General features: G+C 37.2%; 1 protein-coding gene across 1 annotated transcript in view; it reads left to right on the forward strand.

Moving 5' to 3' along the window:
• Nucleotides 1-26,485, forward strand: part of LOC123561917 (uncharacterized) — a 133,346-nt gene that overhangs the window by 101,967 nt on the left and 4,894 nt on the right. The window contains exons 31-45 of the mRNA XM_053537693.1: nucleotides 556-680; nucleotides 1,422-1,646; nucleotides 2,608-2,695; nucleotides 3,117-3,273; nucleotides 8,177-8,309; nucleotides 8,694-9,329; nucleotides 11,647-11,847; nucleotides 14,986-15,209; nucleotides 16,060-16,252; nucleotides 16,695-16,860; nucleotides 17,209-17,322; nucleotides 17,907-18,023; nucleotides 20,930-21,091; nucleotides 22,422-22,585; nucleotides 24,540-24,698. Of these exons, the coding sequence (XP_053393668.1) occupies nucleotides 556-680; nucleotides 1,422-1,646; nucleotides 2,608-2,695; nucleotides 3,117-3,273; nucleotides 8,177-8,309; nucleotides 8,694-9,329; nucleotides 11,647-11,847; nucleotides 14,986-15,209; nucleotides 16,060-16,252; nucleotides 16,695-16,860; nucleotides 17,209-17,322; nucleotides 17,907-18,023; nucleotides 20,930-21,091; nucleotides 22,422-22,585; nucleotides 24,540-24,698 (2,864 nt within the window). The remainder of the gene's footprint in view (nucleotides 1-555; nucleotides 681-1,421; nucleotides 1,647-2,607; nucleotides 2,696-3,116; nucleotides 3,274-8,176; nucleotides 8,310-8,693; nucleotides 9,330-11,646; nucleotides 11,848-14,985; nucleotides 15,210-16,059; nucleotides 16,253-16,694; nucleotides 16,861-17,208; nucleotides 17,323-17,906; nucleotides 18,024-20,929; nucleotides 21,092-22,421; nucleotides 22,586-24,539; nucleotides 24,699-26,485) is intronic.

Here is a 26,485-nt window from a genome sequence, read left to right on the forward strand (position 1 = left end):
GCAATAACATGCTTTTTAAAATAGCAGACTTAACTAAGTAATTAAGTTTTTTTTTTAAGACATTGGGGCCAGTTGGTCAGTTGAGTCCATCAGTTTAAAGTTACAGTCATTGATTTCAGTTATTGTAAAAGGAGATCAAACTGAGTAGAATTTAACCTACATTGACATGGTTTCAGCGCTTAGAGACTACTCTGCACAATGGCTTAGAGACTACTCTACACAATGGCTTAGAGACTACTCTACACAATGGCAATGAGTGTTGTTTGCCAACAACACTTAGAAACTAATTTAACCCATAGCAACAGTTTGATAGTTGACATGACAACTGCTCATAGATTCTACTATATTGCAATAGTATGATTGTTGACTTGGTGACTGTGTCTTAAAACTACTCTATCAATACCAATGATTGTTGGTACCACCCTCCCAAAAAAATGTTCTAAGAATAATAGATATGATCTAGACATGCACATTTCTAGAATTTTCCATACCAGCTACTTTCTGTTAATTTTGTAAACACATTTGCAAAAAAAAATTTCTTGTCTTTTGTAACAGCTCCACCACCGACAGTCCCTCCTCCACCGAAATATAAACCAGCATTGTATCAGATAGATTTTTTCTCTACCTACTGTGTATGGTGGGACCCTAAAGTCAGTTTATGGAAAGGAGATGGATGCAGGGTATGTCAGCTTCCTGTACACTTCTTTCTTATATTCAGTTAAAAATCGTATTTCAGACAAATTGCATTAGTTTAGAATTACTTTGAAAACTTCGTGTTTCACTGCAGTTGTCATTGTAGGCCCATGCAATAAAAGACTTTCTGAAGTTTATTTGCAGTTTATTTGAACCCTCTCGAGTCCGCTTCCAGGAAAAATCAGTACTGGTGTCATATTAGAAGGCATGGTTGTGACCCCATTGGCATTGGTGTTCGAACCCATGACCCCCGGGTTGAGCAGCCAACACCTTAACCACTAGATCACTGCTTCCCTAGATTGCAGTTACTTTAAGACTTACTTTGCTGGCAATGTTTGACTGTTATTACTTTAAAACTTAAAGCTTGTGTTTGTCTGTTGAATTTGTAAGACTTATTTTAAAAGCCGTGTCTTTTTTGCAGTTGCTTTAGAACACTACCTGTATAAGCATCATATAGATCTTAGCTCAGTGACTGCTATTGTCTGGATACTGTAAAACCATTCATATTGGTGTGGAATTAACTCGAGTTGACTTTGTGGCTTCATCATTCAGCAAAATTAAGTCTCCTGAAACATGTACAAGTCATACTAAGTTTGTTTCTAAAATCTAAAAACCACTAATCAATGTCAGCACAAAAAGTTTTTTTGTTTTTTTTTATAGGCAGGGCTCAAAATTCATGGCATCAAAATTAAATAATTACAGGGTATTTTCTTATTTTTACTCTTCAGGTTGGTCCGCTGACAGAACCAGCCCGTATACACTGCCTATGTAATCATTTGACTGCTTTTGGTGCAGGATTTGCTGTTCCTGTAAACTCCATCAATTTGAATGACTCGGCCTTCACCAACCTAGACTCCAATCCTATTGTGTTTGCCACAATGGTCTCCATGATGTGTCTGTACCTACTGTTGCTAATCTGGGCCAGGAAGAAGGACAAAAAAGATGCTATTCTGGTATGGGAATGAAAGACTTTGCCTGTAGTCTTTATTAATGTACTTACAGTAGAAACCGTTGGGTCATGGTCACAAGGGAATGAGCAAAATACTGTGAAATCATTAATATTCGTGGGCGACTAATTTTCATGGATTTTGTGGTTGAGTCAGTCTACAAAATTTAATCCCAAGTAAAATTTCCATTAATTGTATGTTCATAAAATTATAATCCACGAATTCATATCCCCACGAAATTGCCGTTTTGACCAAAACCACAAAATTTCATGCCCATGAAATTAAATGATTTTACAGTACTTGAGTTATCTTTGGTTTTGAGCAATCAAGACATAGGAAATATAAGTAAACCAAGAATTGCTCCAGAGCTGGAGAAATTAGTACTGAAGTGAGTGATGTGTTACTGTAACCCTATCCTGCTTCAAAAGAAATTTCTGTATAAGAGCTGTCATGTGTTTTAAAGGATAATTCCTTCATTTGTAATGTTTTGGTGATTGTGTTTACATATTTGGTCAGTTTTGAAATCACAGGTGGGGACATCAGTGGCCGTGTGGGGTTAATATCACCAGATTCAAATCACATGCCCGTCACTTATGTGTGTTCGAAACTTCAGTTGGGTGTATAGTTAATTTTTGTTTTAGGAAGCTGTCTTAGGAAAGTTAGCTTTCGTAAAGTTGGTAGTTTTATTCAAGTGCCTGCCCATGCCAGAAATAATATTCAGAGTGCAACTAGGGTCTTTCTGTACCGTCAATAGCCAGACAGTCATGACATAATCCAACTTGTGTTGATACGACTTAAAATCAAACAAAAACAAAATAAATTTCTGTAATTGTTACTACAAAGTATTTTATTCATTTCTTTGCTTTCTTATTGGATATTAATTATAGGTAGATCTAGGTCTAGCCAAGTTTCTCCCTTCTTTTGCATTTATACATAGGTGCTTTAATGAATTATTTGTATTGTTCAGGCTGGAATCTCACCCCTACCAGACAATGATCCCAGGGATAAATATCTCTATGAGATTACTGTATATACTGGCTCTAGGAAAGGTTCAGGTAAGATATTTCACCTGTATGGACAATGATCCAAGACATTAATGTTTGTATATTGGTGCAAATATATACTGGTTTCAGAAAAGGGCTGAAGTTAGAAATCTGTGGTATAGATACCATTCATGTAGTTTGAGGTACACTAGATATAGGAAATGTTTATGAAAAGACTTTCATCAGGAGATAATGACCCAAATGTTGAAATGAGTGGTCTTTAAAACAACTTGTACAAAATCTTAATCAAAAAGATGAATATCTAATGATAATTGCAAAAACACTGAAAGAAGGCAAGGTTCAGGCAAGAACTATTAGCATGCAAACAAAATACTAGGAACAATAGAGATGAAAAAATGACATGTTTTACAAAAATGCTGCTGAATAAAGGTATTCAAGTTATCACCAACAATTTAAATAAATTGTTTTATAGGTACAACTGCAAAGGTTTCATTTATCATAACTGGTGACCTGGATGAGACAGCACCTAGAGCTATAGAAGATGATCAGCGGCCCATTCTCGCTCGTGGCAGTGTTGACTCATTTGTTATGGCTGTACCAAGACCACTTGGTAATCTCACCCATCTCAGGTATTGATTATATTCAAACCCATCTCAGGTATTAATTATATTCAAACTTTCTATCCTTTAGCCAGATAAATGTTTCCAGACAGTGTAAGTGGATTAACATTAAATTTTGTTCAAGAAAGATAATTACATAGTGTAATTGATCTGATGCAAAACAGATTATGACCTAACCCAAATTTTTTTTTTTTGAAAATAAACCCCACTATGTTTTGCTTGTCAGACATGACTTTCTCCTTTCATTGACTTAATGATTATGTTCAAATAATTGCAAATTGGATAAATTTATAAAATTTAGCACTTCTGATTATTATGTCTGCACACCACCATTGATTTACTCCAGTCTGTGTGTCTGTCTGTGTGTCTGTCACAAAGCTTGTCCACACTCTAAGTCGAACATTTCTCATCCGATTTTCACCAAACGTAAACAAAATGTGTTTGACCATAACACCTAGGCCAAGTTCAATAACTAGCAAAATCGGTCTAGGTGTATTGGAGTTATGGCCCTTGAATTACCAAAAATCGGCCTTTTTACTCTTGTCCACACTCTAAGTCGAACATTTCTCATCCGATCTTCACCAAACTTGAACAAAATGTGTTTGACCATGAGACCTTGGCCAAGTTCGATAACTAGCCAAATCGGTCTAGGCATTTTGGAGTTACTGCCCTTGAATTACCAAAAAATCAGCCTTTTTACCCTTGTCTGCACTCTAAGTCGAACATTTTTCATCCAATCTTCACCAAACTTGAACAAAATGTGTTTGACCATGAGCCCTCAGCCAGGTTTGATAACTAGCCAAATCGGTACAGGCATTTTGGAATTACGGCCCTTGAATTACCGAAAAATGGGCCTTTTTACTCTTTTCTTACTCCCTAAGTCGAACATTTTTCATCCGATCTTCATCAAACTTGAACAAAATGTGTTTGGCCATAAAACCTTAGCCAAGTTTGATAACTAGCCAAATCTGCCCAGGCACTTTCGATTTATGGCCCTTGAATTACTGATTGGATCCACTTGTCCAGACCATCTAATTGGATCCACTCGTCTAAACCATCTAGAGAAACTAGACATTTTTCATAGGGGCAGTTGTGGGAGACATGCGCTTTTCTCAAAAGCATCTCTAGTTTCCCTTTAATTGGTCAGACATTTTTAGCTCACCTGTCACAAAGTGACAAGCACAAAATGACAAGGTGAGCTATTGTGACTGCTTAATGTCCGTCGTGCGTAGTGCGTCGTCCGTCAACAATTTCTAAAAGAATCTTCTTCTTGAAAACCACTGAGCAGAATTACACCAAACTTCACAGGAATGATCCTTGGGTGGCCCCCTTTCAAAATTATTCAAAGAATAGAATTCCATGCAGAACTCTGCTTGCCATGGCAACTGAAAGGAAAAAGTTTAAAAATCTTCTTGTCCAAAACCACAGGGCCTAGGGCTTTGATATCTATTATGTAGCATCATCTAGTGGTCCTCTACCAAAATTATTCAAATTATCCCCCTAGGGTCAAATATGGCTCCACCCCGGGGGTTGAATGGTTTATATAGTCTTATATAGGGAAAACTTTGAAAATCTTCTTGTACAAAACCACATGGCCTAGGGCTTTGATATTTATTAGCCCACCATCATCAGATGGTGGGCTATTAAAATCACTCTGCGTCCGTGGTCCGTCCATCTGTCATTCCGTCCGTCCGTCCGTCCGTCCGTTAACAATTTCTCGTTATCGCATCTCCTCAGAAACTACTGGGGGGAATTTGACCAAACTTTGTCAGAATGATGTATTGGTACCCTAGTTGTGTCTCCCTGAAAATCAGACTGGTTCAACAATTTATGAGTGAGTTATGGCCCTTTGTTTATTTCTGTATTTTACATAGATTTATATAGGGAAAAGCTTTGAAAACCTTCTTGTCCAAAACCACAGAGCCTAGGGCTTTGATATTAGGGTTTGAAGCATTATCTAGTGGTCCTCTACCAAGATGATTCAAATTATTTCTCTAGGGTCAAATATGGCCTCACCCTGGGGGTCACATGGTTTATATAGACTTATATAGGGAAAAACTTTGAATAACCTCTTGTCCAAAACCACAGGGCCTAGGGCTTTGATATTTTGTATGAGACATCATCTAGTGGTCTTCAACTAAGATTGTTCAAATTATACCCCTAGGGTCAAATATGGCCCCACCCTGGGGGTCATATGGTTTACATAGACTTATATAAGGAAAAACTTTGAAAATCTTCTTGTCCAAACCACGAAGCCTAGGGCTTTGATACTTGTAATGTAGCATCATCTAGTGGTTCTCTACCAAGTTTGTTCAAATTATCCCCCTAGGGTCAAAAATGGCCCCGCCCCGGTGGTCACATGGTTCATATAGACTTATATAGGGAAAAGCTTTTAAAATGTTCTTGTCAATAACTACAACATTCAAATTTGGACCACATGTATATTTTTGAGTGGCAAGATGAACCTTGACATGAGTTGACCTTGATTTTGACATAGTGACCTACTTTCACATTTCTGTAGCTACAGCCTTCAAATTTGGACCACATGTATATTTTTGAGTGGCAAGATGAACCTTGACATGAGTTGACCTTGATTTTGACCTAGTGACCTACTTTCACATTTCTGTAGCTACAGCCTTCAAATTTGGACCACATGCGTAGTTTTGTGCACTGGAAAAAACTTTGACCTTGATTTTGACCTAGTGACCTACTTTCACATTTTTGAAGGTACAGACGTCAAATTTGGACCATATGCATAGTTCCGTGTTTCAAAATGAAATTTGACATTGATTTTGACCTAGTGACCTACTTTCACATTTCTCAAGCTACAGCCTTCAAATTTTGACCACATGCATAGTTTTGTGTACCGAAAAAAACTTTGACCTTCACATTGACCTAGTGACCTACTTTCACATTTTTGAAGGTACAGGCTTCAAATTTGGACCACATGCATAGTTTTGTATTCCAAAATAGAATTTGACCTTGATTTTGACCTAGTGACCTACTTTTACATTTCTCAAGCTACAGCCTTCAAATTTGGACCACATGCATAGTTTTGTGTGACGAAATGAACTTTGACCTTTACATTGACCTAGTGACCTACTTTCACATTTTTAAAGTACAGGCTTCAAATTTGGACCATATGCATAGTTTTGTTTTCTGAAATAAAATTTGACCTTGATTTGACCTAGTGACCTACTTTTACATTTCTCAAGCTATGGCCTTCAAATTTGGACCACATGCATAGTTTTGTGTACCGAAATAAACTTTGACCTTTACATTGACCTAGTGACTTATTTTCACATTTTTGAAAGTACAGGCTTCAAATTTGGACCACATGCATAGTTTTGTATTCCGAAATAGAATTTGACCTTGATTTTGACCTAGTGACCTACTTTTACATTTCTCAAGCTACAGCCTTCAAATTTGGACCACTTGCATGGTTTTGTGTACCGAAATTAACCTTGACCTTAAGATTGACCTAGTGACCTACTTTCATATTTCTCAAGCTACAGCTTTCGAGTTTGGACCACATGCACAGTGTTGTGTATGGAAATGAAATTTGACCTTGAGCTAGTCAGTAAGTCTTGAAATTTGGAACACTCAAAAATGGCACATTGGTGGGCGCCAAGATCACTCTGTGATCTCTTGTTATGTAGCATCATCTAGTGGTCCTTTACCAAGATTGTTCAAATTATCCCCCTAGGGTCAAATATGGCCCCGCCCCAGGGGTCACATGGTTTATATAGACATATAGGGAAAACTTTGAAAATCTTCTTGTACAAAACCACATGGCCTAGGGCTTTGATATTTGGTATGTAGCATCATCTAGTGGTCCTCTACCAAAATTGTTCAAATTATCCCCCTAGGGTCAAATATGGCCCTGCCCAAGGGGTCCCAAGTTTTACATAGACTTATATAGGAAAAATAGTTTAAAAATCTTCTTGTCTGAAACCACAACACTTAGACCTTTGATATTTGGTTTGTAGCATTGTCTTATGGTCCCCAACCAAAATTGTTCAAATTGTACCCCTTGGGTGAAAATAGGCCCTGCCCAGTGGGTCCCAAGTTTTATATAGACTTACATAGGAAATAGCTTTGAAAATCTTCTTGTCTGAAACCATACGACCTAGGCTTTTGATATTTGGTATGATGCATTGTCTAGTAGTCCTCTACCAAAATTGTTCAAATTATGCCTCTGTGGTTAAAAGAGGCCCTGCCCTGGGGTCACTTAGTTATTATGTGAGTTATATAGGAAAAATACTTAAAAAAATCATCTGATCCTATTTCAGAGACTGTTTAATTATAATTACCTGATAACCCCAAGTAATATGATGTCACTTGACTGTGACCTTGACCTGCTGACCTACTTTCTTGTTTTTTAAGATACAGCTTTGAAATTTTGATGACATACACAGTTTTGCACACAAATCGTAAAACTGAATTTCATTGACCATGAATGTGACCTACTGACTTTCTTAATATTTTATCATCAGTTTGACATTTGAAACATGTAGCTCATATTACTCAGGTGAGCGATCCAGGGTCATCATGACCCTCTTGTTGTAAGTTATTCCTGACTGGGATTGAATCTAGATAACTTCTGGACATGAACAACACTGCTTAAAATTGGCTTTTACAAATATCTATCAAGTTAAACAGGTCTGAAGTTGTTATAATGGTATAATGAAATCACATTAAATCTCTTGATAACCAAATGAGATTTTGTTCATCAATGAGAGTACTTTGTTGCATTTTACTGAATATTAAGTAATAGGCATTAGATAAATGTATTTGGTGATATATCATTTTGTAAAAAAAGGTTCAGATACAGTTCTTTTGATAATTATTTCTTTGCTTTGAATTTATTCAGTAATATGTAATTATTAACATTTTGGTCATTGCATTAAAGGATCTGGCATGATAACATGGGTGAAAGCCCATCCTGGTACTTCAGCAGATTTATGCTTCGTGATATGCAGTCTGGTCACAAGTACTACTTCATCGGCGAAGACTGGCTTTCACTGGATTGTGATGATGGACTGGTAAATATTTTAAAAATGAAGTAATTTTCCTTAACAGATTATAATGAGAAGTAATTTAACAGTTTTGATTGTCATAAAGCGAAGATTGAGGTGCCCATGATACTTCATTGTAGGCTTTAATATTATGTTTTATTTTGAAAAATCACTTACCCCCAATAACCCTTTGTTTCTGTTTGTGGTACAGTGTATAGTAAGTCAAAAATAGCAGATATTTCATCTCAAAATTATTTGAATTCAATGAAGCAATTTGAATTCAGTGTACTCTGTTAGAAAATTAAGTCAATTGTAATGAAGCCATTTGTTAAGTGATAATTGTACAGAGTAATGGAGTATTTATGAATGAATAGAACAATATGATACATTTTCTTTTTTTTTTGTATTTAGATTGACCGTGTGATACCTATAGCTGGAAAAGCAGAGCTTACTAACTTCAGCTTCCTGTTTTGGTCAAAGGCCAAAACAAACCTGACTGATGGTCATATTTGGTTCAGTATTTTCCAGCGTCCCGCCAAAAGTAACTTTACATGTGTCCAACGCCTCACTTGTTGCCTCTCTCTGATTTTCTGCTCCATGTGTGCAAGTATTGCGTGGTATGGAACTGCAGATAACTCTTCCGAGGAGGTGAAAGTTGGTCCAGTTGGTATAAGTCTCGCTGGAGTTTATATTGGCATTGTGAGCAGTGCAGTTACATTTCCGATAAACATCCTTATCATTTTGATATTCCGATACTCCCGAGCACCACCACAGAAAAATCTATTCAGAAAGGAAGATATACGCAAGAAAACAGATACTGATAATGAGGAAGATGAAAAGAAAACTGAGAAAAAAGAATGGTGGGAAGAAGATGATGCTGATGAAGAAGAAGTGGAATATTTTGTTGAAGAAGAGTTGAAGGATCAAAAAGAATACCTTGAAACAGGAAGTGTACACAAACGCAATTTGACGAAGCAAGGTAAAGTGACAGAGGAAGACCTTGGCCTTGTTCAGGTTGCCAACATCCCGCTTCCTAAAGATCTTAAGGTGAGCTGTTTGTGCTTGAGGATACTTAGATTTATGTTTGAGTTCTATCAGTTTGTCATAATGTTTGTTGGACAAAGCTTGTTTAACTCATCTTTGAAAGTATTTCACTTAGAGTCATAAATCTTTAAAGTATTGTTATAGAAGATGTGGAGACCTGTACCTGGTGTTTTGTTTAAGTTTTCACTCAGTTAGACTAGACTTATGATCATTGCCTTAGTCTAAAACTTATTAACTATCACAACAGCAATCTTTAAGTGTTATGTGGCAGCTGTAAAAGGTCTCCCCATACTTTGATTCAGTGTTGTTATATTTTCTGGTCCTTTTGGATCATTTAGTCAATTCAAAATATGTGTAATAGAGTTCTGCTCAAGCCTGTGTTAGGGGGGCATGAGAGGTGTTGCACATTTCATAACCTCTCATGAACAGACTAAATCAAACCGAGTCATTATTCTCCTTGGTTGCATTCTATGCTTCTGAAGGATCTTTTTACAGATTTTATTGCATAAAGAGTATAAACATTTTTTTCAAATGTATCTTAAAAAGTGTTCGACCTGAGTTATGAATCTTTATAGGAATGTAATTAGTTTTTTTTTGTGTTTTTTTTTAGTTTTTGTGATTGCTCGATGTCCGGCGTCTGTCGTCTGTCTGTCTGTCGGTCAACATTTAGCTTGTGTATGCGATAGAGGCTGTATTTTTGAACTGATCTTCATGAAATTTTGTCAGAATGAATACCTTGATGAAATCTAGGCCAAGTTTGAAAATGGGTCATCTGGGGTCAAAAACTAGGTCACTAGGTCAAATCAAAGAAAAACTTTGTGTATGCGATAGAGGCTGTATTTTTCAACTGATCTTCATGAAATTTTGTCAGAATGATAACCTTGATGAAATCTAGGATAAGTTCGAAAATGGGTCATCTGGGGTCAAAAACTAGGTCACTAGGTCAAATCAAAGAAAAACCTTGTGTATGCGATAGAGGCTATATTTTTCAACTGATCTTCATGAAATTTTGTCAGAATGATTACCTTGATGAAATCTAGGCCGAGTTCGAAAATGAGTCATCTTGGATCAAAAAGAAGGTCACTAAGTCAAATCAAAGAAAAACCTTGTGTATGCGATAGAAGCTGTAGTTTTCAGTTGATCTTCAGTAAATTTAGTCAGAATGATTGCCTTGATAAAATTTAGGTCGAATTCGAATATGGGTCATCTGGGTTTAAAAATTAGGTCACTAGGTCAAATCAAAGAAAAACCTTGATTATGCAATAGAGGCTGTATTTTTCAATTGATCTTCGTGAAATTTGTTCAGAATGATTGCCGTGATGAAATCTAGGCCGAGTTTGAAAATGAGTCATCTTGGATCAAAAAGTAGGTCACTATGTCAAATCAAAGAAAAACCTTGTGTATGCGATAGAAGCTGTAGTTTTCAGTTGATCTTCATTAAATTTAGTCAGAATGATTGCCTTGATATAATTAAGGTCGAATTCGAATATGGGTCATCTTGGATCAAAAACTAGGTCACTGGGTCAAATCAAAGAAAAACCTTGTGTATGCGATAGAGTCTGTATTTTTCAATTGATCTTCATGAAATTTAATCAGAATGATTGCCTTGGTGAAATCTAAATTTAGTTCGAATATGGGTTATCTGGGGTCAAAAAGTAGGTCACTATGTCAAATCAAAGAAAAACCTTGTGTACGCAATAGAGGCTGTATTTTTCAATTGATCTTTATGAAATTAAGTCAGAATGATAGCCTTGATGTAATCTAGGTTGTGGCTGAATATGGGTCATCTTGGTCAAAAAGTAAGTCACTAAGTCAGATCAAAGAAAAACCTTGTGTATGCGATAGAAGCTGTATTTTTCAATTGATCTTCATGAAATTGGGTCAGAATAATTGCCTTGATGAAGTCTAGGTCGAGTTCAAATATGGGTCATCTGGGTTTAAAAAGTAGGTCACTAGGTCAAATCAAAGAAAAGCCTTGTGTATGCGATAGAGGCTGTATTTGCCAATTAATCTTCATAAAATTTGGTCAGAATGATTGCCTTCAAGTTGATGAAATCTAGGCTAAGTTCGAAAATTGGTCATCTGGGGTCAAAAACTAGGTCACAAGGTCATATCAAAGAAAATACTTGTTTAAACTCAAGAGACCAGATTTTGGGTCCAATCCTAATGAAAATTTGCCAGAATATTTGTTTCCATGAAATCACTAGGTCAAACATGTTTACACTGTTATGGTGTGTTTTTCAGGTGAGCAACCTAGGGCCATCTTGGCCCTCTTGTCTAAGGTAGTGTTACAACTCTGTACATTTCGTAAAATTTTCAGGAACGTAAAAAGAAGAAAAGTCGCCGTTTGCCCCACTGGTTTGTGTATATTGGATATGGGGTATGTTTTGTTACAGTAGCTGTTACATTCTGGCTTACCGTGGAGATTGCTGGTGTGTTTGGCAGGAACAAGTCGCTGGAATGGCTCATCTCCTTCTTTATATCAGCATTTGAATCAATTTTCTTCTCACAGCCTCTCAAGGTAAATACTTCTTCACAGCCTCTTAAGGTAAATACTTCTTCACAGCCTCTCAAGGTTAATATTTCTTCACAGCCTCTAAAGGTAGATACTTTCTCACAGCCTCTCATGGTAAATACTTCCTCACAGCCTCTCATGGTAAATGCTTTCTCACAGCCTCTAAAGATAAATACTTCCTCAAGGCGTCTCAGTAAATACTTCCTCACAGCCTTTAAAGGTAAATACTTTCTCACAGCGTCTCAAGGTAAATACTTCCTCACAGCCTCTTAGGTAAATACTTTCTCACAGCCTCTCAAGGTAAATGCTACCTCACAGCCTCTCAAGGTAAATACTTTCTCACAGCCTCTCAAGGTAAATACTTCCTCACAGCCTCTCAATGTAAATACTTTCTCACAGCCTCTCAAGGTAAATACTTCCTCACAGCCTCTCAAGGTAAATACTTTCTCACAGCCTCTCAAGGTAAATACTTCCTCACAGCCTCTCAAGGTAAATACTTCCTCACAGCCTCTAAAGGTAAATACTTCCTCACAGCCTCTCAAGGTAAATACTTTCTCACAGCCTCTCAAGGTAAATACTTCCTCACAGCCTCTCAAGGTAAATACTTCCTCAGAGCCTCTCAAGGTAAATACTTTCTCACAGCCTCTCAAGGTAGATACTTCCTCACAGCCTCTCAGGGTAAATACTTCCTCACAGCCTCTCAAGGTAAATACTTCCTCAAGCCTCTAAAGATAAATACTTCCTCACAGCCTCTCAAGGTAAATACTTTCTCACAGCCTCTCAAGGTAAATACTTCCTCACAGCCTCTAAAGGTAAATACTTTCTCACAGCCTCTCAAGGAAAATACTTTCTCACAGCCTCTCTAGGTAATACTTCTTCACAGCCTCTCAAGGTAGATACTTTCTCACAGCCTCTCAAGGTAAATACTTTCTCACAGCCTCTCAAGATAAATACTTCCTCACAGCCTCTCATGGTAAATACTTACTCACAGCCTCTCAAGGTAAATACTTTCTCACAGCCTCTAAAGATAAATACTGTCTTCCTCAAGACCTCTCAAGGTGAAAACTTCCTCACAGCCTTTAAAGGTAAATACTTTCTTGCAGCCTGTCAAGGTAAATACTTCCTCACAGCCTCTAAAGGTAAATACTTTCTCACAGCCTCTAAAGGTAAATACTTTCTCACAGCCTCTCAAGGTAAATACTTCCTCACAGCCTCTCAAGGTAAATACTTACTCACAGCATCTCAAGGTAAATACTTTCTCACAGCCTCTAAAGATAAATACTGTCTTCCTCAAGACCTCTCAAGGTGAATACTTTCTCACAGCCTCTAAAGATAAATACTGTCTTCCTCAAGACCTCTCAAGGTGAATACTTTCTCACAGCCTCTAAAGATAAATACTGTCTTCCTCAAGACCTCTCAAGGTAAATACTTTCTCACATCCTCTAAAGATAAATACTGTCTTCCTCAAGGCCTCTCAAGGTGAATACTTCCTCACAGCCTCTAAAGATAAATACTGTCTTTCCTCAAGACCTCTCAAGGTGAATACTTCCTCACAGCCTCTAAAGATAAATACTGTCTTTCCTCAAGACCTCTCAAGGTGAATACTTCCTCACAGCCTCTAAAGATAAATACTGTCTTCCTCAAGACCTCTCAAGGTGAATACTTCCTCACAGCCTCTAAAGATAAATACTGTCTTCCTCAAGACCTCTCAAGGTGAATACTTCCTCACAGCCTCTAAAGATAAATACTGCTTCTCAAGACTCTCAAGTGAATTCTCACAGCCTCTACAAAATGGCTTCTCAGACTCAAGGTGATACTTCCTCACAGCCTCTAAAGATAAATACTGTCTTCCTCAAGACTTCTCAAGGTGAATACTTCCTCACAGCCTCTACGGATAAAATTAATACTGGCTTCCTCAAGACCTCTCAAGGTGAATACTTCCTCACAGCCTCTAAAGATAAATACTTTCTCACAGCCTCTAAAGATAAATACTGTCTTCCTCAAGACCTCTCAAGGTGAATACTTTCTCAACGCCTCTAAAGATAAATACTGTCTTCCTCAAGACCTCTCAAGGTGAATACTTTCTCAACGCCTCTAAAGATAAATACTGTCTTCCTCAAGACCTCTCAAGGTGAATACTTTCTCACAGCCTCTAAGGATAAATACTGTCTTTCCTCAAGACCTCTCAAGGTGAATACTTCCTCACAGCCTCTAAAGATAAATACTGTCTTCCTCAAGACCTCTCAAGGTGAATACTTTCTCACAGCCTCTAAAGATAAATACTGTCTTTCCTCCAGACCTCTCCAGGTGAATACTTTCTCACAGCCTCTAAAGATAAATACTGTCTTTCCTCAAGACCTCTCAAGGTGAATACTTCCTCACAGCCTCTAAAGATAAATACTGTCTTCCTCAAGACCTCTCAAGGTGAATACTTCCTCACAGCCTCTAAAGATAAATACTGTCTTCCTCAAGACCTCTCAAGGTGAATACTTCCTCACAGCCTCTAAAGATAAAATGAATACTGGCTTCCTCAAGACCTCTCAAGGTGAATACTTCCTCACAGCCTCTAAAGATAAATACTTTCTCACAGCCTCTTAAGGTAATTACTTTCTCACTGCCTCTAAAGGTAAATATCAAGATAAATATTTTCTCAACGCCTCTCAAGGTGAATACTTTCTCACAGTCACTCGGAGTATATGCTAGTCAAAAATTTAATAAAATATCTTGTATATTTTGTGATTGTTTAAGTGCCACTGATGCATTTTGACATTGTATTTGTTGTTTTTTTAAATTAAGTTGTATTTTTGCAACTGAACAATATTAGAAATCATAGTTTTGTGTTACTTCATTTTTTTGAATTTCATTTTCTTAAAGCTTTATTACTAAGTTCTAACTTTTTCCGCAGACTGAAATTTTTTTCTGAAATGTTGCTTCTTTAAGTTTTCTGATAATTATAAAATCTGTGTAATTGTAAGGTCTAGCTTTAATTTGTATTTTGTTTACCGAAATACACCAGGTCTGTTTCCATCCTCATCAGGTTCTGGTAAATCCATGTTCTATGCTTCAGTTGTTAACAAGCTGGACACTTCTGCTCAGGATGATGCTAGTAATGACTTCAATATAGGCTGTTTCAAATGTTTCCAGGTTCTAGCATTATCCATGTTCTATGCGCTGGTTATAAAGAAACCTGACACTGGTGGAGAGGATGAAGCGGCTAATGACCTGAATTCAGATGAGGAATGGTTACATAAACACCTCACAGAAAAAGATCTCCTAAATCCGGATACACTACGGAGTCTGGAAAATAGGAAAGCCAATGCCCCTCTACCACCAGAACTAGACTTCCTCAGAACTGCCAAGGCTGAAAGGTATTAATATATGTTAGCTTTTATTGATAGGAACTACATTTTAGGGAAAAGTGGTTTAAGGTATTGTTTGCTTGACCTTTCACATGCTGGCGGCAAGTGATTTTGCCTTTGCGACCAGTGCAGATCCAGATCAGCCTGCATTCATGCAAGCTGATCATGGTCTGCACTGTTTGCTATTCAGTCAGTAAATTTTCAGTTAACACCCCTTTGAATAATGAGTGATACTGCCCAAATTGATTGATGGACCAGTCAATTTTAGAAATTTAGCAGGGTAAAGGTTAACTGAGATTGAATTCTAACAGTGCCAACAATTACTGTAAAATCATTGTGTGAGCATAAAATTTTATAGTTTGGGTCAAAATGGCTACTGTAAAATCTTTGATTTTTGTGGGAGACTAATTTTCATGGATTTCATAGTAGTGTCCGTCCACAAAATTAAACCCAAAAGTACAAAGAAAACTATATAAATTCTCCTAAAACTTTGAAATCACAAATATCAGTCCCCGTGAAATTAAAACAGTTCACAGTTTGTTCGTTTTTTTGTTGGAGGGGGGGAGGGGGGGATAAAGCAAAATTGAAATTAAATTGATTCACTTGGATTTTGTTGATTTGCCAACCCCAAAAATGCACAGAAGTTGGTTTCCAAATAATGATTTCACAAAAATGTCAATATGTGTTCCTTGAGATTTTCTATGTATAGAACAGTGTATGTTTTTACCAGTCTTCTAAAATCATCAAGTTGAACCGTGATTTATAATATTCTTGGTAACCATTAGTGTTCCTTTTTCAAGTATTTTTCAAAATTATTATGAAAGTATTAAAAAATTTTATACCTAAAACAATTTTGCAGAGAAAAAGAACGCCAGATGCATGAGATTATACGTGAGGTGGTTGTGTGTGTTACCTTCTTATTTCTTGTCCTGTTACTGGCATACAGTAACCGTGATCCATGGTCATATAGAATGCATGTCACGTATGACAACATATTTAATCGTGGAGATGTTGAGAAAGCTATGTCAGGAACCAAACAAGAATTTAACCTTGTGAGTATAATCGGCCAACATGTTGTCATTAGAGAATACAGAACAAGTCTTGTAACATTTTTTTCTAAAATAGAGTAAATAGGGTATTTATATGAATTATTACACTTGTTGTTAGTTTTTTTAACGATTTCTTGTTAATATTTATTCATTGCTTTCATTTTATATAGTTTTTGCTCATTTTGTGGCATTTTGTGAAGAGGTTATAAATATGTTTAGTTTGGGTGTAGTAGCCATACTTGCGGCATAGACAGTGGAATTCTTAAGTTTCATTATTTCCTTGAGGTTTCAGTGCAATCAGTCTTTCAACAACTTGTTGATTTTTTTCATTCATTTTTACAAGTGCAGATCTTATCATGTGGACTGGCGCATTTTTAGTTTGATTTTAAAATGACTTACTAGAATTTATTATATAAAATAAAAAAAAATTTTTTATTAAATAAAGATGTCTCGGTATGAGGATTTCTGGAATTGGACAGGAAATGTACTGGTGAATGGACTGTATAACAGAGAGTTTTATAATGGTGAAACATACACTGAGTCCCTGATAGTTGATAGACAGTCTATTCTGGTAGGCGGAGCTAGACTTCGACAAGTACGCATCACATCTGGTATGTGCTATTTTATTACTTCTTAGAAGAACAAGTCTGCTTACCGGTAATTATGATAATATTATTTTCAAAAAATTCCCCAGTAGTATTTACTGCCATGTCTTGATGAACAAAACTCTAATATAAAGGGAGTGCCTGTAAGATTATATTGATTTGCCATCAGATTATATAGATATCAAAAAGATATCTTTTTTTGGATTGAAATTTTTCAAGTTTCAATTCGTCTTTGAGGCAGAGTAATTTTTGATGAATTGTCTTTAGATGTATAATGACACTTACAGTGTATAGTGGATAAAGGAGAGGAGATAAAGTAGATTTCCAACCCTAGTTTGCAAGCTATAATTTCAGATATGTGTGAGGCCCCAATGAACTATCTTCAGTTTCACTGTGAGAAGAGCTATTCTGTACTGAGGGAGGACCAAGATGACTATTTGCCAGGCTGGGAACCAGTAGACCTTACTAGTAAGTTTATTTATTTAACAAGCCAGGAACAAAACCGCCTTAACTATTGATTTCTGCATACAGATTTTTCATATAGGCCGAGTGGTAAGTAGCTGCTTTCTTATCACTTGCCTCTTACCGCTGTAGGTTCAAAACTTGGCTTAGGTGTAGAACATTCATACTAGAAAGTCATCTACCCAGGTGCCCAACCATGCCTGAAATAAAATGCTTGGTGGTTCACCTGGGGTCTTCCTCCTGAATTAAAGCTGGAAAGTTGACATATATATATTGGTCTACATTGTGTCCGTGTGGTGTAAGTACAACAAACAGACAAGCAGATCTTTCATGTTACAAAGACCATGGTAATGGACATTTAGCAGGAAAAAGATACCAGTTATTTTATGTAAATAAATACAGCAACAATTTCAGTTTTATGGGTAATACTATTCTATTGAAAGAAATATGAATTATATTCAGTCATATATTTAGGCTATACTATCAATAAAAGAATCTGCAAACAAAATGTCAAACAATTTCTACCTGGTGTTGTTTTTAAAAAAACAACATAATTTTGTGATTGTGTGTGTTTTATGTATTATTTACAGTATGGTCTCAGGTGCCCCATACTTACTACACATACAGAGATTGGGAGGAGCTAGATGGTTATCCTTACATGGGAGAATTTGCTACATATGGAGGTGGGGGATATGTAGCAGAACTTGGTAAGTATTTCTGTTTCAGTAAAACATCGATCACTCAAACGGTTGCAAGTGGAAGAGGAATAAACCTGTGTTATCTGGGGTTGTGGATGATTCAGGAAAACGGTCAGGGACGACGGTTTCTCAGGAACTTAAGCTATTGTTTCCTGTGTGAATGATGTTTCTCTGTATTTGTTGATGATTTCAGTTTGCATCAGTATTGATTCATTTGGTTTAATTTGTAAATGTTATTTAATTTTCATTTGGTGTTCTTCAATTTTATTTCCTAAATTATTTCCTTTACTATTGCTTTGTTTAATCTGGTTTTATTTTCTATTGCAGTTATTTTGATTATCCATTTGATTAAAGTTTCCATTTGCTTTTAGTTATCACTTTATTTGATTTGACTTTCCATTTGATTTGATCATTTATCATGAATTTAATTTTATCTAATTTCAGTAAATTGGTGTCGACTTAAACTATTTGTAGATTTGACTGGTACCAACAAGAAGGCAAGTTCTCCTGCATCCTTTGCTGAGTTTCTGTCCACTTTTTCAGTTGGGGCAAAATATCCTGATGTGGGGATGTGGGTTTGGGGCAAATGCCCAGATTGTAGATGTATCATTAAATGTTTAAGAGTGAATGTAGGACAAATTGATCCCCCATCACACGCTTAATTTAACCAATGTGAAAAAAAAAACGTTTTGATTTTGTTGAATCAGGGGCATAGGGACGTTTTGAGCATTGGGGTGGCGGAGGGGGTAGGTTTGGTAGGGGGTGTCCCCCTCCTATGTCCCCTGGGGTCCGGGGTGGCCCCGGGAAAATTTTGCATATAGCTAGAGTAAATGGTGCAATCTGGCGACTTCTTGGACTGCTCAGTATCTGTTGAACATACTCGTTTTTTTTTTCGAGTTTTCACCCCTATTTACAGTTTACTATGTTTAAACACTGTAATGGCGGTACGATGTTAGATACGGAAAATGTCCTGCCAGGGTAAAATCAGTAATGTCTAAGTAGAGGATCGAGCACAAGACCCTGACTTAAAGGGGTAATCCAGTCCTTATAGCATTTTAGTCATTAAATGGCATTATAAAGGTAAAACGCAATTCACTGTTTTCTTTGAACCATTGAGGGTTCTTTTTACCAAATGATCGATTTGGAAATGCAAAATTGCGAGGCTGATTGGCCTTTTATATTTTTATGTAGAAGCTGTAATACTTGTTAATTTTACTAGATCTGTAAAATCTACGAGGATTTTTCTACATTTTATGCGTTGAATTTAATCATTATGATTGGTGCCTTTGATTTTCAAACAATATGTTTAAGTGTCAAAAATATTTAATGTAATATATTTTATGTAAAGACATCTAAAGATCCCGATTTGCGTTTGTGTTTTACTCAAGATACTTTCCTTTGTCGGGAGAACTTGAGACACAACATTAATTGCAATTAATTGCAATTTTGGCAGTAAACAATTAAAAACGATTAACTTTCATTAATTAAATTGATGTATTGCCTATAATCTGAGTCTGCGGGGCGTGAAAATACGGCGACCTTGGTTGTTGCGGATAATAGATTTTGTACAATACCCTGCCACCAAGGTGATCTAGCAAGGTGTCGGTGATATGACAAGATTCTGTGTACATATCAGTCGCCGATGCACTTCATGATAAATGGAAGACCGCTGTATTTATTTTCAATTATATTTTCTAGCCTTTTCAAAAATTTACGAGTTCGGCATTTTGCCGCTCCTCAAAATATTGGGGCGGCAAGTGCCGCCCCTGCCGCCCCAGCTCCTACGCCCTTGTGAATAAAATGATAAAACAATAATAAAATAAATATCAAAATGTAATAAATATCAACATAAATTGAAAAATAGCCATAATTGTAAGATGATAATTATCAAATGTAAATAGAATGAATTGAAAATTGAAATATATTTGTTAAAGATCAAGGGGTGGATTTTGTTTACCTTTGGTCAGTTGTCCAAAGGCATTTTTTTCCATTGCCTTTTAGAGTGAAGAAGATATCCGAAAATATTCAGGGGTACTAAAACTGAGTCTCTGAAGTTCTGAACTGCAGTATCTGATTGGCTATTTCTGTGTTGAAATTTGAAATTGACCAATGGCAGAGTTGTATTCTGAGACTGGCCTCCATACATAGTTTTATAACTTCATTTGTACAGTCTGAAACCAAGTTGGGTTTCTCAAAAGTTCAAATTTTAGAAACAGCTTGAATTCATAGATTGATAACAATATTTAATATATAAAAAACATGTGTAAGACTACAAAATATTTTCGTTAAATTCTAATATGAACTTTCGCTATGTACATGATAATAATCATTGCTGTCCTCTGACAATCTCATTTGTCACTATCGGTAAATTAACTTCTATGTAGAGGGAAAGTGCTTAATATTTGATATATTTTAAAATTTATGAAATGTATTCCATTCAGTTGAAGTTGATATAAAGTCAAATGAAAGGTGCAGTCCCTAGGAATTCAAGATATTATGTTTTTACTGTATTTTTTTTAACAAATGAAGAATTACAATTCTTGAGTTCTTAGTCTTTGTATGAGGATGGTCATACAATTATGTAATATGTCTTAATATGAATATATATGATCTATACTGTATTTTAAATGATGTTTGATTGATTAAACAGATATGGTACTATGATGATGATGATGATGAATGGAGATAGATACATTTTGCCATACAAGGAAGAGTAATAATTGTATTGAAACTAACAAAGAATACCTCAATGAAGGAGTTTATTTTTATAAGACAGAGTTCATGTTGATGTGAATTACATTGGTATTATTGTTTAAGTGGCTCTGACATCCATTGGGTACTCTCTCCAATATTTAGAGAAGTAAATAAATATATTGGTGGCATACTGCATTAAAAGTCAGCTATTTTTCTTACAGGTACAGACAATGAAACGGCTTTAGATGTTGTCCAGTTCCTACAGGACACCAGCTGGATCGACTCCAATACCCGAGCAGTTATTGTGGAGTTTAACCTGTATAATCCAAACATGAACCTTTGGGGTGTTTCCATGTACCTTATAGAGTTCCTTCAAACTGGAGGTATACTATTTTAATGCTAGTGTAATTATTATATAATAGGACTATGGGATGATTCTACAGTCAGTTTTAGTTGTCTTTAACCTACACAATAGCTCAATGGTAGAGTGCCCAGTTTCAGTGTTAGATGTAAAGGAAGGGAAGTTTGGTGTTGGGGATTGATCCCTGACCATTTTTAACCAGAGATGTGGAAAACGTTACTGGCAGCTCCCTTGGTTTGCACTCTGTATTAAAGGGTAGTACATGTACCAGGAGGTAAAATAAGCCCAGTTATGTTTCTGTTACTGGATACTAAGTTGGTCACACAAGATCTTTTAGTTTATGTTACCTGTTGACTATATGTGATTGTAAATAAGTTTACCACTTCTTTAAAGTACTGTTCCTACATACAGTTGTCTGTTTTTTACTCATGGCCAAACACAGGGCTATCCTTAAAAATGCAGGTGCCATCTGCAGTTCATGCTTGAAGACGTGTCTGTAACTGCCGTCGCATTTTTAGAAGAAAATGAATATAAAAACCTCAGTCATCATATACTTCTCTACTTCAAATCTCATCATTGTGGTCTACCTGTGGATTTACACCAACACAAGCCTGTTATTGATCCTGAACAAACCAGAAAGACTCCCTACGTACAAACATATTATACACCACAAAATAATGCTGCATGTTTTTGACTACAGACTTTTTATTAATTTAGCGTTTCTTTTTTTTTGTGATTTAGAAGAAGACTATGTTTCAAAAGGATTTTCTTACAGGTTTCATTAACTTTCACAACAGCATTTGTTAGTGCCATGTTGTGGTCATAAAAAACCTTCCTGTACTCAGATTCAATGTTGTTATACTTTCTGGTCATTTAGGAACTTGGCATTCAGTGTCTATTTAATAGAATTCTGTTTCAGCTGGTGCTAGGGGGTGTGAGGTGTGTTGCTTTTTTCTATTACTGGTCATGGACAGACTCGGTCAAACCAAGTCTGCTATTATTTTGCTTGGTTGCGTTCTAGGCTTCCAAAGGATCTTTCAACAGATTTTATTAACTATCACAACAGCAAGTGTTTAGTGCAGTGGGGCAGCCTTAAAAAGTCTCCCGATTCTTGGATTCAGTGTTGTTATATTTTCTGTTCCTTTGGGATCATAGAGTCCATTCAACATCTATGTAACAGAAGTCTTATTAAGAGAAATGTTGCACTCTACATTACCTCTAATGAGCAGACTCAATCAAACCGAGTCTGCTATTTAATTTTGCTTAGTTGCACTCCGTGCTTCCAGTGGATCTTCTTTCAGACATTCATTTTTCAAACATTATAAAAGCCATTTATAATAATATATTTGCAGGACTACAGATGAACCCAAAGTGGCATATATTGCGTCTGGATCGTTATGTTGGACCATTCATGTATTTTGTAATGGCCATGGAATTCATTACCATTATGTTTGTGATTTACTTCACTGTTAGAGAAATCAGGCAAATTAAAGCAACAAAAGTCCAGTACTTCAAGGTATTTATATGTTCTACATTGTTTTTTCTGCTGTGTTCCTTTAGGGGATGAGTGGTTAAGATTGTTTACTTTGGATTGCCTGTCTTGTGAGTTTGAGCCTGTCTTGGGAGGAAGCCATGCAACTGCCAGACTACCATTTGAATGTTCTGTCAAGGTGCCTGCCAGTGCCTGATATTGATCTCATTATAAATAATGAACATAGAGGCCCTGCTTCTACTTTTGAAGTCTAAACCATTTTTTTTTGTAATATTTGCATTAAAGCTTGCCATTAGTCAAAATAGGGTATTTATCAATTCAGGAGAAATTTATGATTTTTGGATTTGATGACAACACTTCAGCTTCAAAATTTAATATAAGACTGTTGTTATTATTATACCAGATTTATATAGCACCCTTTCCATGATAAACACATTCAAAGCTGCTTTACATAGCGCAAAGGCAGCCGCTCAGGGCGCCAAATTCATCCTCTACTAGTACTGACACAGAGAGATCTGACTCGAGGGACAGAGTGAAACAAACCCCCAGAGAGATCTGACCAGAGGGACAGAGTGAAACAAACCCCCAGAGAGATCTGACTCGAGGGACAGAGTGAAACAAACCCCCAGAGAGATCTGACCAGAGGGACAGAGTGAAACAAACCCCCAGAGAGATCTGACCAGAGGGACAGAGTGAAACAAACCCCCAGAGAGATCTGACCAGAGGGACAGAGTGAAACAAACCCCAGAGAGATCTGACCAGAGGGACAGAGTGAAACAAACCCCCAGAGAGATCTGACCAGAGGGACAGAGTGAAACAAACCCCCAGAACAGAGATCTGACCAGAGGGACAGAGTGAAACAAACCCCCAGAGAGATCTGACCAGAGGGACAGAGTGAAACAAACCCCCCAGAACAGAGAGATCTGACCAGAGGGACAGAGTGAAACAAACCCCCAGAACAGAGAGATCTGACCAGAGGGACAGAGTGAAACAAACCCTCAGAGAGATCTGACCAGAGGGACAGAGTGAAACAAACCCCCCAGAGAGATGACCAGAGGGACAGAGTGAAACAAACCCCCAGAGAGATCTGACCAGAGGGACAGAGTGAAACAAACCCCCAGAGAGATCTGACCAGAGGGACAGAGTGAAACAAACCCCCAGAGAGATCTGACCAGAGGGACAGAGTGAAACAAACCCCCAGAGAGATCTGACCAGAGGGACAGAGTGAAACAAACCCCAGAGAGATCGACCAGAGGGACAGAGTGAAACAAACCCCCAGAGAGATCGGACCAGAGGGACAGAGTGAAACAAACCCCCAGAGAGATCTGACCAGAGGGACAGAGTGAAACAAACCCCCAGAGAGATCTGACTCGAGGGACAGAGTGAAACAAACCCCCAGAGAGATCTGACCAGAGGGACAGAGTGAAACAAACCCCCAGAGAGATCTGACCAGAGGGACAGAGTGAAACAAACCCCCAGAGAGATCTGACCAGAGGGACAGAGTGAAACAAACACCCAGAACAGAGAGAGAGAGACAGAAATCCTTTTAGATGCAGGCCTGTCTAGTTAACTTTGTCTAGCTCTCTGTGAATAGACAGTCTGATTCTTTAACGTGCTGGGTCACAAGTATAGCACCGATACACATGACGCCGTCATTCCTGAGAACACCAGTACTGTTCAAGAAGTTGAGCATGGCTTACAATAAGTAGACAGTGACTGTTAATAAAACGTTAATGTTGAGGTTTAGAAAATGTTTGTCACTGTATTTGGCTACAATGTAAAGTCATTTATATTTGTGGGGGACTAATTATTGTTGATTTCATGGTTGCATCAGTTGGCGAATGATATCCAAATGAATTTATAGAATTTCTTTCCAATTTATCTCCATGATTTGAAACTCATGAATTCGTAACCCTGCAAAATGGCCAGTTTGATGCAAACCATGAAATTAAATGATTACATGTCACCTATTTTTCAGGAGTTTTGGAACTGGTGGGAGCTAGGATGTCTTGCCTTGCTGTACGCAATCATAATACTGTTCATATACAGAACTGTTGTTAACATCGGCAAGATGAATGAGGTGCATGATAATCCTGAGGCATTTACCAATCTGCATTACGCTGTACTTCTTGATGAGGTATTCATCTTTTAACATGTACTCTGCCAAATTTATTAAATGGATTTGGGTTGTCATTCAATTTGAGCAGTACCATTTATTATTCAAAGGGGTGTTCACTGAAAATTTGCTTACCGAATAGCTTTTAGTGCAGACCAAGTGCAGACCAAGATCAGCCTCATGCAGGCTGATCATGGTCTGCTCTGATCGCAAAGGCAAAATCACTTGCCACCAACAGGCTAAAGTTTAACATGTTGGAATATCTTACATTTTATTTTAATTAGCTCAACTATTCAAGGAATAGGTAGAGCTGTTGGACTCACCCATGCGTCTGCATTGGCTTCAGCGTCGGCATCAGCGTCCACATCGGCATCCTGATTTGGTTAAGTTTTTGTAATACTATGTTAGCTGGTATATCAGTACCCACTTGTGGGAGTGGATTGAAACTTCACACACTTATTCACTGTGGTATCTTGACTTACACTGCACAGGTGTCCTAACTCTATTTTGCTTTTTAGCTCACCTGTCACAAAGTGACAAGGTGAGCTATTGTGACCACTTGATGTCCGTCGTGCGTCGTCAGTCAAGTGTCGTCCATCAACAATTTCTAAAAAAATCTTCTTCTTGAAAACCACTGGGCAGAATTACACCAAACTTCACAGGAATGATCCTTGGGTGGACCTCTTTCAAAATTTTTCAAAGAATTGAATTCCATGCAGAAGTGTGGTTGCCATGGCAACCAAAAGGAAAAACTTTAAAAATCTTCTTGTCCAAAACTGCAAGGCATAGAGCCTTGATATTTGGCTTGTGACATCATCTTATGGTCCTCTATCAAGATTGTTCAAATTGTGCCCCTGTGGTGAAAAGAGGCCCCGCCCCGGTGGTCACATGTTTTACATAGAGTTGTATAGTAAAAACTTAAAAAATCTTTTTTGTCTAAAACCACAAGACCTTAGCCTTTAATATTTTGTATGTAGCATTGCCTTGTGGTCTTCTACCAAAATTATTAAAATTATGCCCCTGGGATGAAAAGAGGCCCTACCCCTGGGGTCTCAAGTTTTACATATTAGACTTATATAGGAAAAAAAACTTTAAAAATCTTCTTGCCTGAAACTGCAAGGCCTAGGCTTTTGATATTAGGTATGTTGCCTTTCCTAGTGTTTCTCTTCCAAAATTGTTCAAATTATGTCCCTAGGGTAAAGAGAGGCCCTGCCCTGGGGGTACCAAGTTTAACATAGACTTACATAGGAAAAAAATAAAGATCTAGGTCTTTGATATTTGGTATGTAGCATTGCCTGGTAGGTATCTAACAAGTTTGTTCAAATTATGCCCCTGGGTTGAAAAGAGGCTCCGCCCTGGGGGTCACTTGTTTTAGTTATGAGTTATATAGGAAAAAAATACTTCAGGTCATATTTCCTAGACTGTTTAATTATAATTACCTGAAGACCTCAAGCGATTAGGGATCACTTGACTGTGACCGTGACCTACTGACCTACTTTCTTGTTTTTTAAGATACAGCCTTGAAATTGGGATGACATGTACAGTTTTGCACATCGATCTTAAAACTGACTTTCAGTTACCTACTGACCTACCTTCTTAATATTTTAGGATCAGTTTGCTATTTGAAACATATAGCTCATATTACTCAGGTGAGCGATCCAGGGTCATCATGACCCTCTTGTTATATGTAAGCTGGTATCTCAGTACCCACTAATTGGAATGAATTGAAACATTACACATTATTAATCCCCCGCCGTGGCGGAGGGATTATAGGAATGGTCTGCGTCCGTCCTTCCGTCCGTCCTTCC

This window comes from Mercenaria mercenaria, chromosome 2 (genome assembly GCF_021730395.1).
Source record: "Mercenaria mercenaria strain notata chromosome 2, MADL_Memer_1, whole genome shotgun sequence".
Taxonomy (NCBI): Eukaryota; Metazoa; Mollusca; class Bivalvia; order Venerida; family Veneridae; genus Mercenaria; species Mercenaria mercenaria.